We start from the raw sequence: 21760 nt of genomic DNA on the forward strand, positions 1-21760 counted from the left end.
ACCTACAACAACATTAATCCATGTCGTTGCTAGCTAAGTTAGAGTGGGAAATCGAAGCTTTAAATTAACAGATTTAAGATTAAAAATAGAAATTGGTTTAAGTTAGGTTAAAAAGTATGGTAACTAATGTCCTTTAATTATTATTATGATTATTATGTACGAAACTTATACACAATATAGTCCCACACAAAGAGTGATACAATCCATTTATATAATACGTCATAGATTTGTAGAGCCCACTAGAACACTAGTGGAGGCCTTCCTAACAACTTTTAAATTAAATCCACTATTCATATATTACACTGTTAAGAAAGTTACATTTATTATTCCAAACAAAATTATTATCACTCCAATTTTCTAAAAATCTTAATCTAATTACACTTCTTCTACCTCTAAACTTCAAAAAAATGTTGTTGTTAAAGGACTTGCACAATATTCTTGTTTGTAGAATTGAAAGTTGAAAACTATTGTAGAGAAATGGTAGAATAAACACAGAGCAGGATGTTCTTGGTTTGATATCAATACGAATATAATGGTGAACCTATATACCTCCATTTTTCTCTCTCTCTCTCTCTTTGATGTTCCCAAATAACTCTGATCCACTCCTTGGCCATTTCTGATAACTTTGACAATCACCTTCCACAACGACTTCCTTAATTTGGTGAAGACCACCTTCGTCCATAATCATTTCCAATCACTGCATTTGATGTTCAACGGTCCATGCAACCATCATCTCTAACAACTAACTCTAATGATCAACCCAATATATCATATAAAAAAATGCCGGTTTAAAGTGTTTTTAAATACAAAAATTGAAATTATTAGATCACGCTGTTTAATAGTCATCTTATATTAGTGAGTACTTTATATCCTCGTGACTTTGGTTTTGTTTTCATCTAAAATGTCTCATAACAGTTAGTGATAATTTTTTTCCTTCATGAAGATCATTCTTTTATCTAACTAATGTGAGACTTTGATCTCATTCCAACGTCATTTAGCATACATGCATAATGTATAATTTTTAACCTACGCCATTTGACATAGGATGTCATAAAAAACCCTAAAACCGGTTGAATGACATACGTTTTTTCTTGTATACTACACTCATACATTGTACGAATGTGAGAGTATTTTTTGTTTGTTTGTATGTATGAAATAAAAGAATTTCTCACCATAATTAGTTTAGTTCAATTGGCACTCGTATATACTTGTGGACAAGAGGTCTCAGTTTCCGGAAAAAAAACACAACCGAAAGGGTTAAACAAAAAGTTATTAAAAAACTTTTTATTATAAAACATAACACTTTAAGATATGGTAATTGAATAGACACATAAAACCAAAAAGGTTTAACCAAAATATGTATTACTTTATCTGCCACTAAATTAAGTAATGAAACAACATTCCATTGAATTTTTAATTTGATTATGAAATCATTTCTTTTCTAAAAGAATATATAAAATATATAGCTTTATAGATTGTTCACACACATAAATACACACACTTTGCACACCAAATCTTTCAATCTATTGAGAAGCTTCTCCCCATTAATATAACAAAAAAAGTTAATGGATAAGGAAGAACAACACTTTAATGGTTCATTCTCAACTCCATTTTCTCACCATTTGAATTACAATAATCTTCTCAATCATCATCAATATCTCTCAACTCCTCTTTCTCCAAATCACAAGCTTCACCATTGCACACCACAAACTCAACACCAGGTTTTCCTAAACCCTTTTTTTTCATCTCTTCTGAAATCCTCTTTTGATCTAAAAATGGTTTTGTTAGTGTTTTATAAACATATAAATTAGGTTAAACTATATTGCAAATTTGAAAAAAGTTAGTATTTAGTGCTATTATTTATCAAAGTTAATCAGGTTATATTTTACTAATAAGGGATTAAATTTGTACTAAAATTCTGTCAATCGAGTTATATAATTTTAACATGATATCAAAGTTAGAGTTCTATACTAAACTATTGGCATGTCATCTCACTTGTTAGGACTTCTACAGGTTTTCAAGTCACCAAGTTACGTAGTTTAAAAAAGAAAGTTAATATTTTCTTCTTTTTTTTTTTTTTGTTGGTATAGGAAGAAGAGTTAATGGAAAGTCTCATGAAGTTGCCTGCAATTGGATTAAAGCTTCAAATTTCACCCTCTTTGTTAAAACAAATGCAAAGAAGCACACTATCCAAAAGGAAGAGGATCATAAATAATGCAAGAACAGATCATCATGATGGTGAAAGGTTAAAGGCCTCCATTTTAGGTGCATTGATGCTTCAAATTGGGTCTTGGCAGGTAATATTTTTGTCGAATCTTCAAGAAGTTGTACGTTCGTCGATTTTCTTATTGTAAAATCACAAGACCGAGCGATTACTTATAAATGTAAAGATAGATCATTATTATTTTGCAACTATTGATAATATATATGGTGATTTTATGTGGTAACTTCGTTAAGATCTTCTTTTTTTTTTTTTTTTTTTTTTTTTTTTTGCTATGGTACTTCAGTTAGTGGCTAAAAATGAAGGTGACTTGGTTGCAAAATTCTATTTTGCAAAGAGGCAGCTTGTGTGGGAGATTTTGAGAAATGGGCTGAAACAAAAAATTGAAATTGAATGGTCAAACATCATAGGCATCCAAGCTTTTCTTGAAGAAGACAAACCAGGAATCTTGGAAGTAGAGGTAATTAATTAACTATATATTACTTCCTTTTTTTTCATAGGGTTTAGTAAGTTCGAGTGTTTCTAGCTAAACACAAGGTTTGCTTATAGTTTGTCCCTCTTTGTTGATCTTTTCAAATATATTATATGCAGTTAAACCATCCGCCGAAGTTTTATAAGGAGATCGAACCTGAGCCACGGAAACACACGCAATGGACAGATGGATCGGATTTTACAGAAGGTCAAGCTTATGTAAATAGGTATAGTTTTGCAGTTTATATATGTTCACTACAAGAATTAATGATCAAAATAAGTTTATAAAGTTAATAGAGATCATTTTATGTGTTTTGGTAGGAGGCATTGCATTGTGTTTCCTCCAAAAGTGTTGGATAAACACTATGAGAAACTAAAAGATAAGGATAAGCATTTGTTTGAGCTGAGCCGAAGGCCATTCCCAACTTTACATTTCTCCTATTTCTCTTCAGAAGTTGCTTTCAATAATCAAATTTCTTCTATTATTCAATTTGAGGATATAATGTTCAACCAAATCCCTTCTTTTCCACCCCATCTTTCAGCTAATGAAATTCACAGCCTAACTTCACCAAAATCAGGTATACACATTTTCTCTTATCACTTTTTTAGATTTGTAAATCCTTTCTTTTTTTAGAAAATTAATTGGTTCCTTGTACTTTGGTTGTAATTAATTAATTGCGAGACATGAAGAATGTCGATCTCTCGAAGTTAATGAACACAGTTTAAATGGAAAAAAAAACACATACGTTTTTTAACGAGATGTTGGAGTACTGCACTATGAAATGAATGATATATTTAAGATATTATTACATATGGGTAAGTAGATAAGAATAAATGAAACTTTTACATTTATTACAACATTTTGTAATTTTCCTTACAATTTTGTCTTATAGTTGTTGATTACAATACACCACATTTCAATGAGATCATAACCCATCAAGACGAAAGAATGGAGGTGTTGAACAAAGGAAACAGCATGAGAAGATATGAAGCTGAAGCATCATCAACCAATTATTACAATAATCATGGGCTTGACAATGCAAATCCAATGGCTTCTATGTTTTGGTTGGGACAAAATGGTGAAGCAGCTGCTGCAACTAATTATTTGAGTCACCAACAAAACAAGAGTTACTACGATGATAACATTGAGTACTGTTTCAATGGAAGTGTTATGGACATGAGAACCCCTCAGCTTCCAAGTGGCCACTTTTTTTAGTAATCACTCTAAACGTAACTTAAATGTACTCTAAAACCTTCGAAATTAAATGAATGAAGAATTGTCTATTACATATAATCGTAGTTTATTTCTATTAATTTGTATTCTTACAAATCAACGTCGGAAGAATTACAAATGATTGAGAAAATTGAATTAAAATAATGAGAATGAGAAACAAAAACGTAAAACAGCGAGATTGAGACTTGATTGTTTCGTTTTTTTTGGTAAGATTCAAATCGTTTGTACTGATATATTGTATTTCTTCAATGATGATCACTGCTACAATCGATACTCTCTTGTTTGTCCCTTTCCTAAGTTACAATTACTCACTCTATTGAAACACAGTGTAGCTCAACCCTTCTAGTATATATTGGTTTGATGATCCCTCAAAGAAGATCATTTATTTTCCTAAATTTAACTTTGCATTCTTTTTTTCATTAAATCTTTCTACGATTCTTATTTTGTCACTCGTAGTACTGTTTTTACGTCTATTTTTTTCCTTTACAGAGCCTTTTTTTTTCATTTACAGAGCCTCTTTTTTCATTAGTGATGAGTTATTTTTGTTTGATTTGTCAAGATGTATTTGGAAATTTTATATAATTAATTCAATGTTTGGTATGATATGATTTTCATAATTAGTAATTTTAGAAAAAGTGATTTAAGCCCAATTGGTTGAATTCAAGGTTTGGTATGATATGATTTTTAAATAAAAATATGATAAAAATCTTTATTTAAATTTGTAAATGTTTATACTATCTTGTAAATGACAAAGTTATTTAAAAAAAACAAAATATAGAAAAAGTTTATATCGACAATAAAAGTCGTCTACTAGCGATAGATATGAAATCTTAGGCACAATGGACCGAAATTTGGCCCTTTAAGTTGATACTCGACGTACCCCCTTACAGCACCGTCAAGCATTGCCCCCATCACCGCAATCCGCTGCTAGTTGCCGATTTTTTGTTATTGGGTAAGATTTAGTGGTTTTGTTGGACTCTTTTAATGAGTTTTAGCCTAATTTAATGTTTACCTGTTGACACATTTTTTTATTATTTTGATTCTAGAATTTTATTCTAGATTCTATTCTGATCCTTAGAGTTAATTGGTATCAAAAAGGAGAAAATCACAAGCAACTGATAGTGAGTCTGAAGAATTTGACGACATAGATGATTTTGAACTTTTTGTAAGTCACTCCACTGTGACAGGCTTTACTTGAAACTAATAAGCATATCGAACAAGCCACTGATAGTATGGAAATTTTCATCTCTGTAAGTAACCTTTTTTTAGAGACTTCTTGAACTTTTCACATGAGAAGAAATGAAATAAGTAGATTTTATCATGCATATTATAGTTATATCCCGTGAAATAAAGAAGTGAGCATTAACTTTGATGAGATAGTTGAGTTTACTTACTGTGTATTCCTTTCAGAAATAGTAGTTTAGATTATTCTTGTGGCAGTGGGCTTGTTAGTTCAACTATGCTCAACAAATCTATTTTGGAAGTTATGTTGGACGTGGTCATCATAAATTCATAATTTTATGATCTACGTATTGCTAGTTCCTCCATGAACGTGTCAGATAGTACTTCTTGAAATTATGTACCTAAGACGATTATTTTTCCTCATGGATCTTGTACTATTGATACTGAATGTGTTTCGTTGCATGTGTGAACCATTAGTTATAATTAGTGCATATGTGTGTTAACACACTGACCGAGTTTTTCATTTTTCTGGACACTCCGACCCTCCTATTGGCCATCCTGTAGGAACTGCATGCAAAGCTTTCGGAGTCTTCCAGAATCTCAAATACTCAGAATGAAAATGATGAAGGTTGGTCCCGAGTTGCTCAGATGCATCGAAGTGCTCCCTTTTTTCTTAACAAAGCTCCATTATGCTCGACTCTCATTTGCCTCTTTTTCCTACTGAAAATTAGTATAGTTTTGAGTCTTTTTACCCAGTTTAGACTAATGAAAAAATCAATTTCGTTGAAGAAAGGATTAGGCTGCATGGGGGCTAATTAGTTTGATTAAGTTAAAAAAAATGGGTGGTTTAGACTCTAAACCAAGAGTGAGCAAGTAGAGCATTATTCTATGTTTATGATGCGTTTAAGTGGCATAGAGAAGCGACCTCTGTATTTGCTGTCTTTGCCGTTGTTGGCATAGTGTCAACACTATTAGCTTAAAAAAATGGTTCTCCTTTCTTGATCACCTTTCTCACTGAAGAGTGCCCTCTCTTTCCAACAATTGTAGACGAACATAGAATAGAAATAGGACTAAAGTAATTATGAAAACATGACTAGATATATGTCCAATTGATGGAAATAATGGAGAGACGGGAATCTATATAGTGATTTTCATTGATTCTCTTTAATTATGACAGTGTACAAAGATGTTAAATGATAGTTATAAATGAATATATATCCTGAGGATTTGTGTAGCTTGTAGGATATGGATGTTCAAGAAGCTATATGTGTTGGTAACTTTCTCGTAGGTGCTGCAGCTATCAAAGGCAAATTGCAAGCCTTCAATCAAGTTAGCTCATTTCAGTCAAACCACTGCGTGTTCGTTTGAGAAAGTATGTTAAGGAAAAAAAATTCATAGCATTAAACCGATCAATCAATATTTATTCATCGATAGTAGAGGTTGATTTAAACATTTACTAAACCGATCATAGTTAATCGATGACGGTTTTGTCGAAATTCGACCTCGATTGACCGACGATCACCCATCATTAATCCGTGTCTAATAATGATCAAATATCAAAAATGTATTTTTTTTTTTTTTGTTCAAAATTGAATAATATCTCTCCCTCAATTAAAAATTCAGTGCAGAATTATTAATGGATGTTAATATATATATATATATATATATATATAAAAAGTCCTAGTGATCAATCTCATGATACATACAATATAGAAGCAGAGAGAAAATCTCCCATTTCTTAGAGAATAAAGAAAGAATTCTTTTAAAAAAATTGTTGTTCATCATCGCTCTTCCCCAAAGCCGGATTCAGCTTACACATCCACAACGGTATGTATATCAACATTCTCTTAACCCTAATTCCAATTAACTTCCACATCTTTTCAGAAAACCTAATTTCCAGCGACGGCGGTCACTTCCGAATGCGCTCGACGACGGCACCACCCAATGTGGCGGCGCTGGCGGTTGGAGAGAGCGAAAATAAATTTCTTTTCATTTTTACTCAAATATCTTTTAACTCAAACCTTAGATTTCTTAGTCAAACACCTTCATATCCTTTTTACCTCTAATAAATAAATTAATCTTGCTACAAGAATCTAAAATTTAAGGAAATTAATTCACAATAATCTAAAACTTTCAGCTTCAATATTTAATTAACACATAATCAATTAATTAAGCTTTTAATCCCAACCCCTTCAACATGAGTTCTTTAAATTCTCACTTTAAATTAACCCTAATTATTTTCCTTTTCTTTCTTCTTTGTTTATTAATTAATATCTTTCTTTTTTCTGCAACGACAGATATAAATAATATATCATATGGAAGAACGAAGAAGAAAGATTCAAAAGAAAATTGCTAAACAAAATCAAATGCGTCGAAAAGAGTTATTGATGACCTCCATTTTAAACCCTCTATTGCTTCATATTGGGACTTGGAAGGTAAAACTAATTACTTTTTGTTTTTTTTTTTTACATATAATTACGTTTTTGTTTCTTTTGATGAATTTTAATTTGTTGCACAGTTTGAGGGCAATGGTATGAAGGATGTAATGGTTGTAAAGCTTAATTTTGTAAGGAAGCAAATATGCTATGAGGTTATGTGGAATGGGTCTAGAAAAAAAATTGAAGTTGATTGGTCAAATATTGTGGGAATTAGAGCTTCTTTGAATGACAATGGATTTGGAATTCTTGAAGTCGAGGTAATGATTAATATTTACTTATTTCATTTAACTATATATCATATATATAGCTAGTAATAGTATGATTGAAGAAGTTAAATTAAATTTAAGTATATACTATGATCAAATTTGTTATTGTAGCTATCACGACCACCTAACTTGTATGAGATACTCAACAACAACAATAATGTAGATAGCCATCGTAGACATAACAAATGGGTTGTAGGATGGGATTTCACCCAAGGCCAAGCTCCCTTATGCAGGTTTGATATACATTCAAGATTATATTGTTCATTAATATATAGTTATAATAATGTCTTAATTAATAACTTATACATGGTTTTTCTTTTTCATATATTATAGGGAGCATTTGATTGTGTTTCCACTAGGAATGTTGGACAAACATTATAGGAGGCTTATAAGTTTTGATAAACGTTTGTTTGAATTAAGCCAAAAGCCATTTCCAAGCAATGAGATGCCTTTCTTTTATGAACAGCAACAACCTAATATTGTTTATCGACCAAATCAATTTACAATGTCTACTTCTAATAATCAAATTCTCCAACTTCCTCATCATCTTCCTCAACATCTCACCCAGTTTTCAGTAAGACCATCGGGTATATATATATATGTATATGTATATGTATAATTAATTTCATGGTTTATTATATACACATAAATAATTAATTAAACTTAACCTGTTGTTTTTCTTTTTTGTTTGAATTATTCTCATATATATATAGGTTGTGTTCGTTTGCCACCAAGTTCAAGGTCAAATATTAGGACTTCAAATACAATGAACAATAATTATTTCCACTGGAAACCAGTAGTCCCTGCTGAAATTGTAGATAATGGAAGTAGTTGTATTGTTGGACAAGGAATGTTAATGGTATCAGAGACTATTGGTTATACGACTTGGCATAATGTTGATCTAGTGATGAGTAGATCAAGTAATAATAATAATAACCCACCTGATAGATCATCACAGCATTATTCTGGAGAAGGTTCTTCTCGGGGTTACAACTCCTCAAATTGGACAACTAATGAAAATAGAGTTCGAAAACCCCCTCCTCAATAGTTTCAATATATACGGCCCTCTTCCCATTTTACTTTTACTTTGTTTTTCCTAATAGAAGATTAATTGTGCTCTTGATGTGTAACCACAATGTATATTGATATCATGCTCTATGTTATATATACTCATTACTTCATGTTCGATATATATATGATGCTCTCTACGCTCTACATTTTATGCTTTCATTATTTAGAAGTTTACTCGATAAAGTACTTTATGAAGTAGATAGGTGCCTTAGGGCCTTAGCATGTGAGTTAGGGCAGGTTCTCAATTTTAATATATAGAATTTGGAAAAGGCCCTCTTTTGCAGTGCAAAACTTTTGGAGGCCCCATATGATTTTTTTTTTTGAGGATATAATATAGCTACATAAAATCATTGGTGTAATTGAACTCTTTAGTATACATTATACTATTAATTATCAATTGGATAAGATACTATTTTCATCTAAAGGATTTAGGTTTCATTATTTAATTAACTTTAATATACTTAATAAATTACCTTATCATGTCTAAATTCTTAAATATTCCTAAATATATTAGACATAAAATTGACTACTAATTACAAAATTGAAAGTGAACAACTGATTAAGTAGAAAATAAAGCTTTCATAAATGTAAAGTTATTTAAAACATGTTTAGTAATATTTTATAACATTCAATAACTAAACTTTTAGTGTAACTTCAATTTTAAATAACAATTTAAAAAGGGGAATAGGCCGTCCTTGATTGATTCTAAATTATAAAGTAATCAACAATATTTGGTTATTTTGTGACACATCTTTTAATGTAAATTAAGTATATTTGATAATGATCCATTATTCTTTCCATGAAAAATGTGAATAACTCTCGTTTTCTACGAGCTTTTAAAACTTTAGGATAAACATTAAACAAAAATGGTTTGTTTATTCTTATTTATATGTTGAAAGTTTATACATATGCTCATTTGGATCTGATAAGTAGGGACAACAAAAATAATTTTTGAGAAAAAACATTTTTATTTAAACTTGAATAATGAGAAAAATAAATGTTTAAAATCTAAATTTCAATTTAAACTAAACAAACCCTAAATTGGAATAATTTGATAAATTTAGAGTCAAAATTTATTTGTTTTCTACTAAGAAAAAAATGAAAAAAAATTAGAAATGACTTTATTTTTTGTCAAAATTGAAAATCATGTTAGGTTGACGAACTTTTATCGAAATAATAATTTATTCTTCGTACTTCTAAGTTTACGAAGATTTAGGCATCTAAATTAAACACTACTAATGAGTATCAATTTAGTCTTAAGTTAACAATCTTGTACGAGAGAAGAAGGTACGAGGGGAACATATAGTAGACACAAGTGTGGGATATGTGTCGTGCACAAAGAGTGGACGTTTTTTTTCAAACTTTGATTTTATCATTTTCTTAAATATCGTTTACAAAAGTAGATAACCAAACATTAATTTTTTGAAAATAAAAGGATTGATTATAGGTTTAATTTTCTCAAACAAAAAATAAAAATTAGAAAAGTGAATAACAAGTTATAAAAAATTACCTAACAAATTGTTAGGTGTAGATTAATACAAAATAAAAAGAGATAATTATTATTTTAAATAAAATTTAAAATTTAAAACCATTATTTTTTAAAATAATATTTGAGGTATATAGTAGTTTGATATATGTTAGGGTTAGGAAAAGTCATTTCCAAATGTCATAAGTATTTTTCTAAAAATCATATTCATTAGTCAACTATGACTATGACACCCTAATATAATAAATACAAACCATCAAATTCCAAAAATATCCTCCTACCAATCATTCATTTTATTTTTTAAAACTATATGTCTCTTACTTTGGACCTCTCTCTCTCAAAGTAAAACACTTTTGTTTTTCCAAATTTCTAATGAAATTAGAAGGATTGGAAATGATATTTTAAGCTACCACATGCATGATGATCTCTTTGTATAAATTATTCAAAGCATATACTTGAAATAATGTATGTGTGCATAGCAATGAGACATTTAATTTGTAGGCTATGGTAAGAGTTTCACATTTCACACTAACATTTAGATACAAATTTTAGAAAGGAAAAAATTTCCACTTGAGCAAGTCACCACATTAATTAGATGGAAAGGAAAGAGTTAATAGGGTATGATGTGAAATTGTGAATGAAGTAGAGTATATGATGTGAGATTTGATATATATTGTCACATCATTGATTGATCATGAATCCCTAGACAATGGATGCTACTGTCCTTTGTGACAGAAATAATGAAACCACAATTATGATATGTCAAGTTAAATAAAGTTCTCTTTCTCCATGAGTATGTCTGAATTAGAGCATTATATATATTTTAATTGAGACACTAATTAGAGAAGACACACACACACATATAAACATATATATGTGTGTGGATCCCATGGCTTAGCTTGTTCTCATGGTTAAAGACCACAAAAGATACTGTCTCATAAACACCATAATATTCTCTCCACCTTTTCTTTTTCTTCCTTTTCATCCCTTCAACCCTCTCTCATTCAATTGCCATATAATTTCATCTCCAATCTTTTTCTTTCTCTCTTCTTTTCACCTCCTACAAAAGTTTAAAATATCAATCACACCCAACATCTCAAACTCTTCATTTTTAATGACACAATGGAACTAGTAGATTAACACCGGGGTGTCGAAGTCATAAAAATTTAAAAATAGTAGATGAAATTTTAGTATTATGTCTCCAACTAATTAAATATCGACTCTTTAATTAGTTTTTCTAACTTGTTCATTTTACTTTTTATAAAATTATAAAAGATACATAACATAAAGTTTGGAGGTTAGAGTTTATTTTAGTGTAATTAATTAGGTTATGTTAGATAGCTCATTTTTAAGTTCTCAATATGTTTTTTAACTTTTAAAGATATGTCCACCAAGATATGTCCACCAACCATGTTAAATAAATATGTTATTTTGTGTGATTAATTGTAAAAATAATAATAAAAGAATTGCATGTGGCATCCCTTTCTCAAGTTATGTTATTGGGATATGTGTAATTAGTGAAGAGGTTGGTATCCGTAAAATTACGTACATTAGTGTGACTAGAAGATTTGTGGTTCAAGTCTTTCGACAGAAAAATTATGACCTATGTTTCACAATTTGTGATCTGTCATCTCTTTTTGTTTTTCCTTTTTCTTAGTATTAGAATCAACCGACACATTATCGTTACCCACTCTACTACTAAATTACAACCTTGTCAAAATACTTAAGTCTTTAAGACGTTTCTCAATAATGTTTCTATTATTTCTCTTTTTTTTTTCTATCTTATATAGAACTCAATTAAAGGAGACTAGCGTAGAGATTAAAGAATATATATACATACATATAAGCAGTATTAGTATGATTTTAAAGAAACTAAAGAGTAGAATGAAGTGAAAAAGAAAATGTTAGATTATAGACAAGAGAGAGAATAGAAGCAAGTGAACTAATTGATGGGTGTAGACAAATATTTTTAAAAGTTATTAATGATCATAACAAATGAAGAGTAGTAACATGACTTTTGAATTAAACATCTTCACACACACATATACTATTTTGCTTTTCAATGTTTAAGAGAGTATGAGATACTCAAGCTATAATATAAAGTATGTGATTGTTTTAAAAAGATTGATAAAAGTAGCAATATGAACCATGTGTGTGGTATTGATTTGATGTTACAATTTGTTTTTGCATCAAAAGCTGTCCAATATGAACCAATATTCTTTATTTCTTGGGAATAGGGAAAAGAAACAAAAGGAAATGTACATTATAAGTCTTGTGAATATCTTCGTATTATATATTTAATTTATAGTTTAACGTTCATAACAATGGTTGAATAACATAAGAAAATGTAGACTAGTATCTATCATTTTTTAAAAAAATCTATAAAAAGAAGTAATTTTTTTAAAAAAATTAATAAAACAAAGTTTAAAGATTCAACTCATGCAACATTACCGAGCTAGCATCGTTTCAAAAGATAATTTAAGAACGATGGTATTGGGTTGGATTGACGTAGGTTTTAATTGAATTGAAATAAGACAAGAGAAAGAATAAAATAAAAGTGGTGAATGATGATATTATATTTAATGTAGAAGGAAAAGTAGATGATGATGATGGCGATGGTGTGTGTAGTTGAAGGGTTATGATTTAGTAGTGGAAAAAAGAGAAAGGTAGAGTCAATGTAGAATATAAAAAGAGGGAAGAGTATGGGGGAGTGGGAACATGCCACGTGATCCAAATGGGAGATGGCAGAACAACAATTGCTTCCCTCACCTCACTATTAACTTAAATTAAAATCACTTTTCCTTATTCTCCCTTTTTTGTTAGATTCTATCATTTATTGCAAAATTATTATTCATATCTATTAAAGTTCATCAAAAAGTCAAATCTTAAACAACTTCACTCCACCTCCTTTTCTTAACCTTATTTTAATTTTGTTTCTAAACTTTTATTGCTTTTACATGAAAACCATCATGGATACAAAAATATATGGTTAAGTAGTTAAGTTTTACGAGAATGATTCGATTCTTGAAATGAACTATAACCTTTGAGATCTAATTTATTTTCTAATATCAAGAGATAAATGAGGTCTAAAGTGTGAAGATCTAGGGGTAGTAGAACGTGAGCTTGGGATTTTGTGAACTTTTCCTATTAGGGTTTGTGAGCTTGAATAATGGTATTGATGATGTAGCTTTTTTTGGGTTAGTCGTCGTTATTGTTTACTTGATTTGGTTTCTTCAATAAAAAAAGGATTATGAAGGTCTAAGGAGATAATGGAAGGAGGATATATTTTATTGACTAAAAGTGGAGGTGGACTCAAGATCTTAAGGAGAGGTGTGCCATTTATAAGAAAAAGTTACTTCAACTATTTTTCGTGCAACATCGCTTATTTTTGTGGACGTGTGCTTGGAACTCAACCGATTTTTTGAGAAAAAAAAAGTTTAAGTTGTGTATTCTTGACATGAAAAATGATTCAATAATGATCTTAGAAGTGCCAAGTTCAATGTGACTATACCAACAATAGTAAAGTAGGCACGTTATAAAAAACGAGGCATAAACTTGCAGAAGTGGATTGAAGACATAAGCCTCATATTCCCAATATTGACATATCAAATTTGATATGTAGACAAGTACCACCCATGATCTTTAACTTGAGACCAGAGGCGGCTGTTATAGGTGATTTGTGGATTTAGGAAAAGAGGATGACTTGTGCAACCAATGTGCTTGAACTTGAACCAAGTCTTATCAATTTACCTGTTGAGGCATGACTCACACATGTCCCGACCCAGAAGATCATTATAAGCCCTAAATATAGCAAAAATAAGGACGAAATTGATCCTAAAGAAACACCAAGTCATGCACACTCTCTCATGCCTCAACCCAACAAGTCAAATAAATAAGTCAGATACAACTCCAAAATCCTAGAGATTCATTCTTACTTCAACTACAACTAGATATTTTGGATCATAATAACTTCAGGGGAAACAAATCTGTTATAATACTCAAACTTCCTACTTGCTAAACAATTACACTTTCTAATTTAAGCATCGAAACTCATGTGACAAACACCACACTGGTGTGTAGATCTTTCCTTTTTTACCGATCACATTCTGCTCAAGTCAAGCTATTGCTTTTTATACACTAAAATTATGAAGAATAATCGTATCTATTGTAGTGTTAGTGTAACGTCATGTTTATTACCATTCTTATTTTTCTTTACCCAAACACAATAATCAAAGTGAAAAGCAGAAGGAAGTGTTAAAAGAAAAATAAAGATTAGGATACACCATCACATGCATTAATACTATGATAGCCATGAAGATCTCTAATGATATAAAGTTAGTAGAAGAGAAACTCTTCATTTAGTGTATTGGAATTAAGGTGGCCCCTTTATTAAAGGGATTTTTTAAAAAATAGGGAAAAAAAGAGATAAAATTCAATATTTACATTTTTTTTTTTGTTGTAAAATTTTCAAATTTTGACTTATTTATTTATTTAATTTTATAATTTGGAAACCCAAACATTTATTATTGACGTAAGGGTGAAGTAAATTTCAATAAATTTGGAAAAAAAAGGTTATTATTAAAAATAAATATTATTAAAATAGTGGTGGGGTGTTTGTTTGTTTATTATTAATTAGTAGAGAGCTTCCATTGTTGTAGCTTTGAAGCTGTATGAACAAAGCACCAAATTCATGGAATCCCCAACTCCCAATCCCCAAAGAAACTCCATTCCTGACCCCCAAACAGAGCTTCACTCCTCCATCAATGGCGAATCTCTCGATTACACCGACCCCTACCTCTCTTTCGAAGATGTCGATAGCTCTTGCTCCACTCCTTACGTCAGTGCTCCTTCCAGCCCCACCCGTTCCCCCGTTTCCGGCTTCTTTTACAGTGCTCCGGCCAGCCCTATGCACTTCGCCATTACCAAAAACCCTTCCCTTTCCTCCTCCTCCTCTTCTATGGACAACCATTCTTCTTCCTTTGAGTTCGATTTCTCCTCCAGGTTTGCCTCTCATGCCGGCTCCACTTCCATGACCTCCGCCGACGAGTTGTTTCACGACGGCAAGATTCGCCCCATGAAGCTTTCCACGCACTTGGAGTTCCCACTGCCGCCATTGTTGGATTTGGAGATTGGTGATGAAGACGGAGATGGTATCGTGGAGTTTGTTCGAGGTAGGGATCTGCGGTTGAGGGATAAGTTTCAGCGACGAAGAACTAGATCGATGTCGCCATTAAGAAATTCGCCGATTGAGTGGAGGGAGGAAGAGAATGGAGATGGAAGCAATGTCGAATGCTCTGTCACAGCTGACAAGGAAGTTTCTGAAGAAAGTGAAGTAATGGAGAAAGTTGAAGGAGTTGCCTCCAATTCCGAGGCTAGTACTCCTTCGATTTCGGCTTCGTCGTCGAGGTCGTCTTCATCAGGAAGAAACTCGAAGAGATGGGTTTTTCTGAAGGATTTTCTGTACAGAAGTAAAAGTGAAGGAAGAAGCAACAATAATTTCTGGTCTAACATATCGTTTACTCCTGTAAAAGAGAAGAAATCAGGAGGAACAAACCAGAGTATCGCCAAGCAAAAGTTCATTAATCCATTGGTGGGTCGTTCTTCAGAAGGGAAGAAAGCAAAAGGAGCAGTTGGAGCAAAGAAAAATGGGGTTGGGAAGCCTGCAAATGGAGTTGGAAAGAGAAGAGTTCCGCCATCTCCACATGAGCGTCATTACACAGCTAACAGAGCTTACTCAGAGGAGATGAAGAAGAAGACTTATTTGCCTTACAGGCCAGGATTGCTTGGTTGCTTGGGATTCAGCTCAAAAGGATATGGAGCTGTGAATGGATTTACCAGAGCTTTGAATTCTGTCTCTTCCAGGTAAAATCCCTTCTTAAGATATATAGATTCTTGATGGCTGGTTTGGTTTCTCCTCTCTTGTTTAGGTTCTATAAAATAATGTCTTCTTCTCCATTTTAGTGTGAAAGAAAAGGCTTTTCTGAGTGATGGGGTTCTTCCTACTGAACCCATTTTTGCCACCGATATGGCGGCTCTGTAAATTTATCTCTATGGAATATGAATTAGTTCTCACTTCTCACTGCATCTGTTTGATTATTCTTTTCTTTTTGGTGTGATTCATTCAAACAGAGAAGGGTTGTTTTTGAATTAACTGCATTGAGATTTATAGATAAGCGATTTTCTGTTCATGAAATAGAATGTATTGAGCTAAGCTAGACCACATAGCCAAATATCCCAATTTTGTCTTGGGACCAACTTTTCTTTTGTTGCATCAAATCTTAGGTCCATGTTTATGATGGTTATGCATACTCCGTTGGATTATGTGAATGAAAAACGAAGAGTTGATTGTAGTGACCATTTTGGTTGGCAGCTGTTCTAACAATCAACTTTCTACTTTTGTGTTCAAAACTTGTTTTAAGAATAGTGTTATTTGGGTAGCTTTCATGGTCAAGATTGATTAAGACTTTTTATAGTTATTTTATATAAACAATCATTTAGATTCCTAAACTTTATAATAAAGTCTCAGTATCCTAATTTTCTAATGTTTGGTTTTAGTTTCTAAATTTTGTATAAAAAGCCTACTTTTGTCTTTGTTTAAAATTTTTCATCAATCATGTACCGAAGATTTAAATTTATTTAGCAACTCATTAACTAACTGTTGCACTTTCAAACACTTGCCTATGCTAAAAAACAATTGTTTGGTTAAGGAAAAAATAAATATGTGCCCCTAAGTTTTGCACAAAAAAATTTATTACACATTAACAAAAATATCTATGATGAATTTTCTTTTTCTTTAGTGCAAAGTTGAAAGAAATAACATCTTCAAAAATTGAAGCATCAAAATAAAGTGTAAGCAAGCCTACAAATAAACTAAACTGGATAGAAAGGAAAAACAATTATCAAGTCATGATTTCATTACATTTTTGTTCTAAATGTTCTTTTCACAACAATACAAAGTAGCTTCATTTATTTGCAAGTGAATTTGCTTTCCTCTTTTTTTTTTTTTTTTTGGGAGGGGGGGGGGGGGGGGGGGGCGGGTATGTAATATGTATGGATATTTGTCTCTCTTTCTGGACATTGATGTATAAAGTAGTTTCAGATAATGACACTAGTCAAATTATATATACACTTTTTTGTAGAACCAAACCCACAAAATTTGTCTACTTCTTTTGGCTATTATTGAATTGGCAGCTTCTCTCTTTAGGTTCCATCTTTTTCTTGTCAGTCTTCTTCATGTGATACCTAAATCATTATTTGCTAATACTTCTCCATATTTGGAAATTCATGTGAATTGGTCTTACATGTGAGTCTGTGACTACAAAATATTATTGAAGTCATGAACTGAATCTTGCGGTACCCACTTATTTTAGATAACAAACATTTTACTGTTCTATGATAGTAGCAAAACATTGTCTAGTACAATTATTCAAAACACATATTAACTTAGCTCAAAACTCACATTGCCTTTATACACTTAGTTTGTGTTCCTCAATAACAAGTCAGATGAACTTTTTTTCTCCAAGCTTAGGAGATGAAGTACAACTCACCAGTTTTGTTCGTATAGTTCAAATTTGTGAAGTGAGTGTATGGCACTACAATAATTTAGGCTTACACTCATCCTTTAGTAGACACACCAGGTAAAGGTTAAGGTTTCATATACTTGAAAGTTTTTTCTAATACACTGTTGTTGTTAGCTAGAGGCTAGAGGTGGTTTAATTGAAGGTGGTGATTAAATGAGATATGGGAAAAAGAAGCAAAGATTGGGGAGCTAAAACAGTAGGAAAATCACATCAATGGTCCCTATAGTAAAGTAGGTCCATTATTGGGATGAGGGTTGGGGTTTGAAGAGTAGAAAAAAAAGAGCAATGAATTGGTTGGGTCATTGATATTGATTGGTCAAAATGTTAGGGTTACTGAAAATGAAATGAAGAGGGTCCCATTCTTTTTATTGTCAATAGGTACTGTCTGAATATGCCACCTACCTCTTTAGTCCCCAAAAGTCCTTTCTGCATCATTTCATTTTTTCTCACTCAACTTCTCCCTCACTTGAAATGGGCCAAAAAGTTCTTATACACTTAGCACTACACATTTTTATTATCAATAACAAGAAGAAAGAATCACGTACATATTTACGTGAATATATCATTAATTATATCTATGAGTAGGAGTGAATAGTTTGAACGAGGTCTAATGACATGTGAATCCAACAAGATTCTGTACTTGGTCGTTCGTTCGAATCACTAAATATCATATTCAAAGTCATTCTCTTTGTAGTGTGAATTTTCTTGATTTTGCTTCTAACATCTTTTCAATTTCAATTTTATCTTTGTTCTTTAGTTAAATCTTAGAGGGACTAATTTTTATGTGATGGTAAGATGATGAGTTGACCTGTAAACCAAGGGTGTTGTGTAAAAGGGAAATAGTCGTTGAATTTGAATCAAGAGATGCATGACTTTAATGTAATGGTAATTATTAACCTACACTCTTTCACTTGAGTTTTAAAGTTCGGTTTTCTTTCTTGTAACTATTGTACTAGAAACAAATAAACTTTATTTATGTTTTATTTGATTATTTGATCACTTTTAGAATGTGAAAATTAAATGAGACAATCAATAATATCATTTAGCTATATGGAAAGTAATTAACTGAAAAATAGCTAAAAGTAATAGAAAAAGCAAATAAGACAAAAGACTTTGTTAATCCAGTTTGGTAAATACCATTTAGGTGTGTGGAACCTTCTCTAACCAAAATTTAATCAAGGACAGACTTCTCTTGAATTCGTGTGTTTGATTTTTTGAAGATAAATTTAAGTTTTCCACAGTTCAACTATTTTAGTCTTTCATATATATTTTTTTATCAACAAGTACAAGGTAAAAATCACTAAAATCACTTGCAAAACTTTTGTAATACATTATCATAAAGAAGCAATTTGACTATCTTCATAATAATTAATAATAATTATTCAAGATTCAAGAGAGAACTTTTTCGAAATCAATTATTTGTCAATGTGGATATTGAACTAAGCCAATAACTTAGTTATTTAAAGATCATAATAATCTTCCTAAATTCTTTATGCAAATATATAGATAAAAGATTTCTACTATGAAGAAAAATATTTTATCTTTAAATAATATATTTTTATTTAAATAACTTCGTTGATAATAATAATAATAAATTATTATTTCTTGTTGACAAATATACCCAACACAGCTGATAAGATTAGTTTTTTTGGTTGGGCTACTCATGTGGTAATTTTGAAAGGGGTGACGATTTTTTTTATTGGTTTTGAACGATACGATGTAAAGTAGACAATTAAATCTCAAAACCTTGAAATTTGAAGAACTAAAATAATTTTCTTTTTGAAAAAAAGTACCTTTCCTTTTTAGTCCTTTTAAGTTTTGAAGAATATGTTTGTTTTGGTTTACAAAGTTTAAAAGTGTACCTTTTTAGTCTTTAGATTTTCTTAAGTTTAAAAGGTTTTTCTGGAACTAAAATGGTTTGTTTTGAAAACTCAAGGACCAGATATCTTATAAACGTCATAACTAAGAATGTACATTTTTAAAACTTAAAGACCAAATGAACATATTCATCCAAACTTAAGGACTAAAAAGGTAATTTTTTCTAAAATTTTATTTTCCAAATTTAATAGTAGTATAAGAAAAGGTGTATTTACATTATGAACAATTAATTACTTCACAAATTAGGATTAATATGGAAAATCAAACCTATACCATAAACAGTAATAACAATCAAATGGCCATTAATATTGAGCCATTTATGGAAGATTACATGAATAGCCATGTTTAGTATGTTTATAAAATAATGGGAAAAAGGTATGAAGAGAATATGTACAGAAAAGATCACAACTCACAAGCAAAGAGAAACAAACAAAATGGAGAGAAATGGGTTTGGCTGCGTTTCTTTGCCTTTGAAGAAAGAAGAGTGAAGTGTAAATTTACAAAGAGAGAAGAGTACATATTGAGAGTCTCAAATAGAGTAATGTTATGATGTCAATAAATGTAGTGTTCTTTTTTATGTATATTAGTATCAAGATATTGTTATAAGATGAGAAAACAACAACACCCAACAAGAAAAAGAAGAGAATAATGGAGGATGAACCATTTTTGGAAGGTGTGAGCTTCACTAAATTCACCTTGCATGAACAATCCCTGATTGAAGTTCCCTAAATCAATTAAACAACAAATGGCAAATAAGATGATCATGTGTTACAAATTATATCATTCTAAACTATTTACATAACAATTCTTTTTTTTATATAAATTAGCAATAATACACATTCTGTAAGTTAACATAAGGTACGTAGCTGGCCAACAACGTATGGCCTACCTCTTTGGCTCGAGTAGCTGCAGCCAACACGGAGGGCGTTTCGAACGCTTTGTGCGGTGGCTTTGTTGTAGAACAAGAAGTTTTGAAAAGTGTTGTCAAGGCAGTTGAGCAGAAGTTGTGTTTCGATCAAACATGGTCCATTGCAAAATAGGTTAGTAGCCTCGGGAGGGACATTGAAACTCCCACTTGGGTTCAATCTATAAGCACGTTCACAACCATTGTATATCTATTAAAAACAATAAAAGCTTATAAAAATAATAAACAAAACATTATGCAACTCATCATCTTAAGAAAAATAATTAAAAGGGATAAGAAAAACTCACAAACTTATTGTCAAAACATTTGAAGCCTTCAACCACCATTTGTCCAGGAATCTCCTGATCATCACTATAAACTGTCACAATTCAGAAAACACCACACAAATAGATCATATCATGAGAATTACTTAAAACCATCTTCTTCTTCAAATAAAAAACCAATACCATGCAAACTTTCGATTAAGAAAACGAAAAATAAAAGGGGAAAACTGTATCGGGTTTGAGTTCCCGAATGACATGGAGATGACCTGAGGGGCAGCGGAGCAAGACAGCAAGAGCGAGAGCAATGGGGAGGAAGCTAATTGGGGAAGCCATTGGACTGAAAGGGAGAGAGTGAGGAAAATTAACCAAGAAGAAAGAAGAGATGATATATTTATGTGAATAGATGGAATGAGATGAGGATGGGGATTGGGAATGGCAGTTGGAAGTTAGGCCAACCCAGAAGTTGGAAACCGTGAAGAAAATATAGTGATTTTAGTGAGGTGAAGGATGGAAAAAGGGAATAGTAGTTTTTGTTTGAGAGTTTAATTAGGCCAACAACTTTGAATATTAAAAAGTTCAAACTTTTTTGATTGTGTGTTCAATTTAAACTTTTGAATGTATTAGGAAAGTACTTCACCAGAATAGTTCATTTGTTGAAACAAAAATGTTTAAACAAATGGTTCAAAATAGCAAGTACCTGTTATTAAATTAGTGTTTAATTCACGTATTTGGTGTTGTTGATCTT

General features: G+C 31.2%; 3 protein-coding genes across 3 annotated transcripts; 2 read left to right on the forward strand and 1 right to left on the reverse strand.

Moving 5' to 3' along the window:
- The first annotated feature begins 1540 nt into the window (after nucleotides 1-1540).
- LOC105436206 lies at nucleotides 1541-3983 on the forward strand. Its single transcript, XM_031880190.1, has 6 exons — nucleotides 1541-1721; nucleotides 2091-2297; nucleotides 2508-2681; nucleotides 2813-2919; nucleotides 3014-3270; nucleotides 3586-3983. The coding sequence occupies exons 1-6, from the start codon at nucleotides 1566-1568 to the stop codon at nucleotides 3906-3908; spliced, it is 1224 nt and encodes a 407-aa protein (XP_031736050.1). The 5' UTR covers nucleotides 1541-1565; the 3' UTR covers nucleotides 3909-3983.
- Nucleotides 3984-14983: 11000 nt separating this feature from the next.
- On the forward strand, nucleotides 14984-16473 carry LOC101219146. Its single transcript, XM_004135533.3, has one exon. The coding sequence runs from the start codon at nucleotides 15060-15062 to the stop codon at nucleotides 16233-16235; it is 1176 nt and encodes a 391-aa protein (XP_004135581.1). The 5' UTR covers nucleotides 14984-15059; the 3' UTR covers nucleotides 16236-16473.
- Nucleotides 16474-20262: 3789 nt separating this feature from the next.
- On the reverse strand, nucleotides 20263-21488 carry LOC101204762. The gene is made up of 4 exons (XM_031880217.1): nucleotides 21282-21488; nucleotides 21040-21110; nucleotides 20717-20942; nucleotides 20263-20552 (listed from the first exon to the last, which is right to left on the reverse strand). Exons 1-4 carry the CDS (start codon nucleotides 21346-21348, stop codon nucleotides 20428-20430), a joined length of 489 nt encoding a protein of 162 aa, XP_031736077.1. The 5' UTR covers nucleotides 21349-21488; the 3' UTR covers nucleotides 20263-20427.
- Between the last annotated feature and the right edge of the window lie 272 nt (nucleotides 21489-21760).

Source organism: Cucumis sativus, chromosome 1 (assembly GCF_000004075.3).
Source record: "Cucumis sativus cultivar 9930 chromosome 1, Cucumber_9930_V3, whole genome shotgun sequence".
Classification (NCBI taxonomy): domain Eukaryota; kingdom Viridiplantae; phylum Streptophyta; class Magnoliopsida; order Cucurbitales; family Cucurbitaceae; genus Cucumis; species Cucumis sativus.

What these genes read in the sequence shown, in the direction of transcription:
- LOC105436206 (XM_031880190.1), top strand. Translation starts at nt 1,566, where the DNA reads ATGGATAAGGAAGAACAACACTTTAATGGTTCATTCTCAACTCCATTT. An exon ending in CACCACAAACTCAACACCAG is followed by an intron (nt 1,722 to 2,090) that starts GTTTTCCTAAAC and finishes TTGTTGGTATAG; the next exon opens with GAAGAAGAGTTAATGGAAAG. An exon ending in TTCAAATTGGGTCTTGGCAG is followed by an intron (nt 2,298 to 2,507) that starts GTAATATTTTTG and finishes ATGGTACTTCAG; the next exon opens with TTAGTGGCTAAAAATGAAGG.
- LOC101219146 (XM_004135533.3), top strand. Translation starts at nt 15,060, where the DNA reads ATGGAATCCCCAACTCCCAATCCCCAAAGAAACTCCATTCCTGACCCC.
- LOC101204762 (XM_031880217.1), bottom strand. Translation starts at nt 21,348, where the DNA reads ATGGCTTCCCCAATTAGCTTCCTCCCCATTGCTCTCGCTCTTGCTGTC. An exon ending in AATGTTTTGACAATAAGTTT is followed by an intron (nt 20,943 to 21,039) that starts GTGAGTTTTTCT and finishes TGTTTTTAATAG; the next exon opens with ATATACAATGGTTGTGAACG. An exon ending in CAGCTACTCGAGCCAAAGAG is followed by an intron (nt 20,553 to 20,716) that starts GTAGGCCATACG and finishes TAATTGATTTAG; the next exon opens with GGAACTTCAATCAGGGATTG.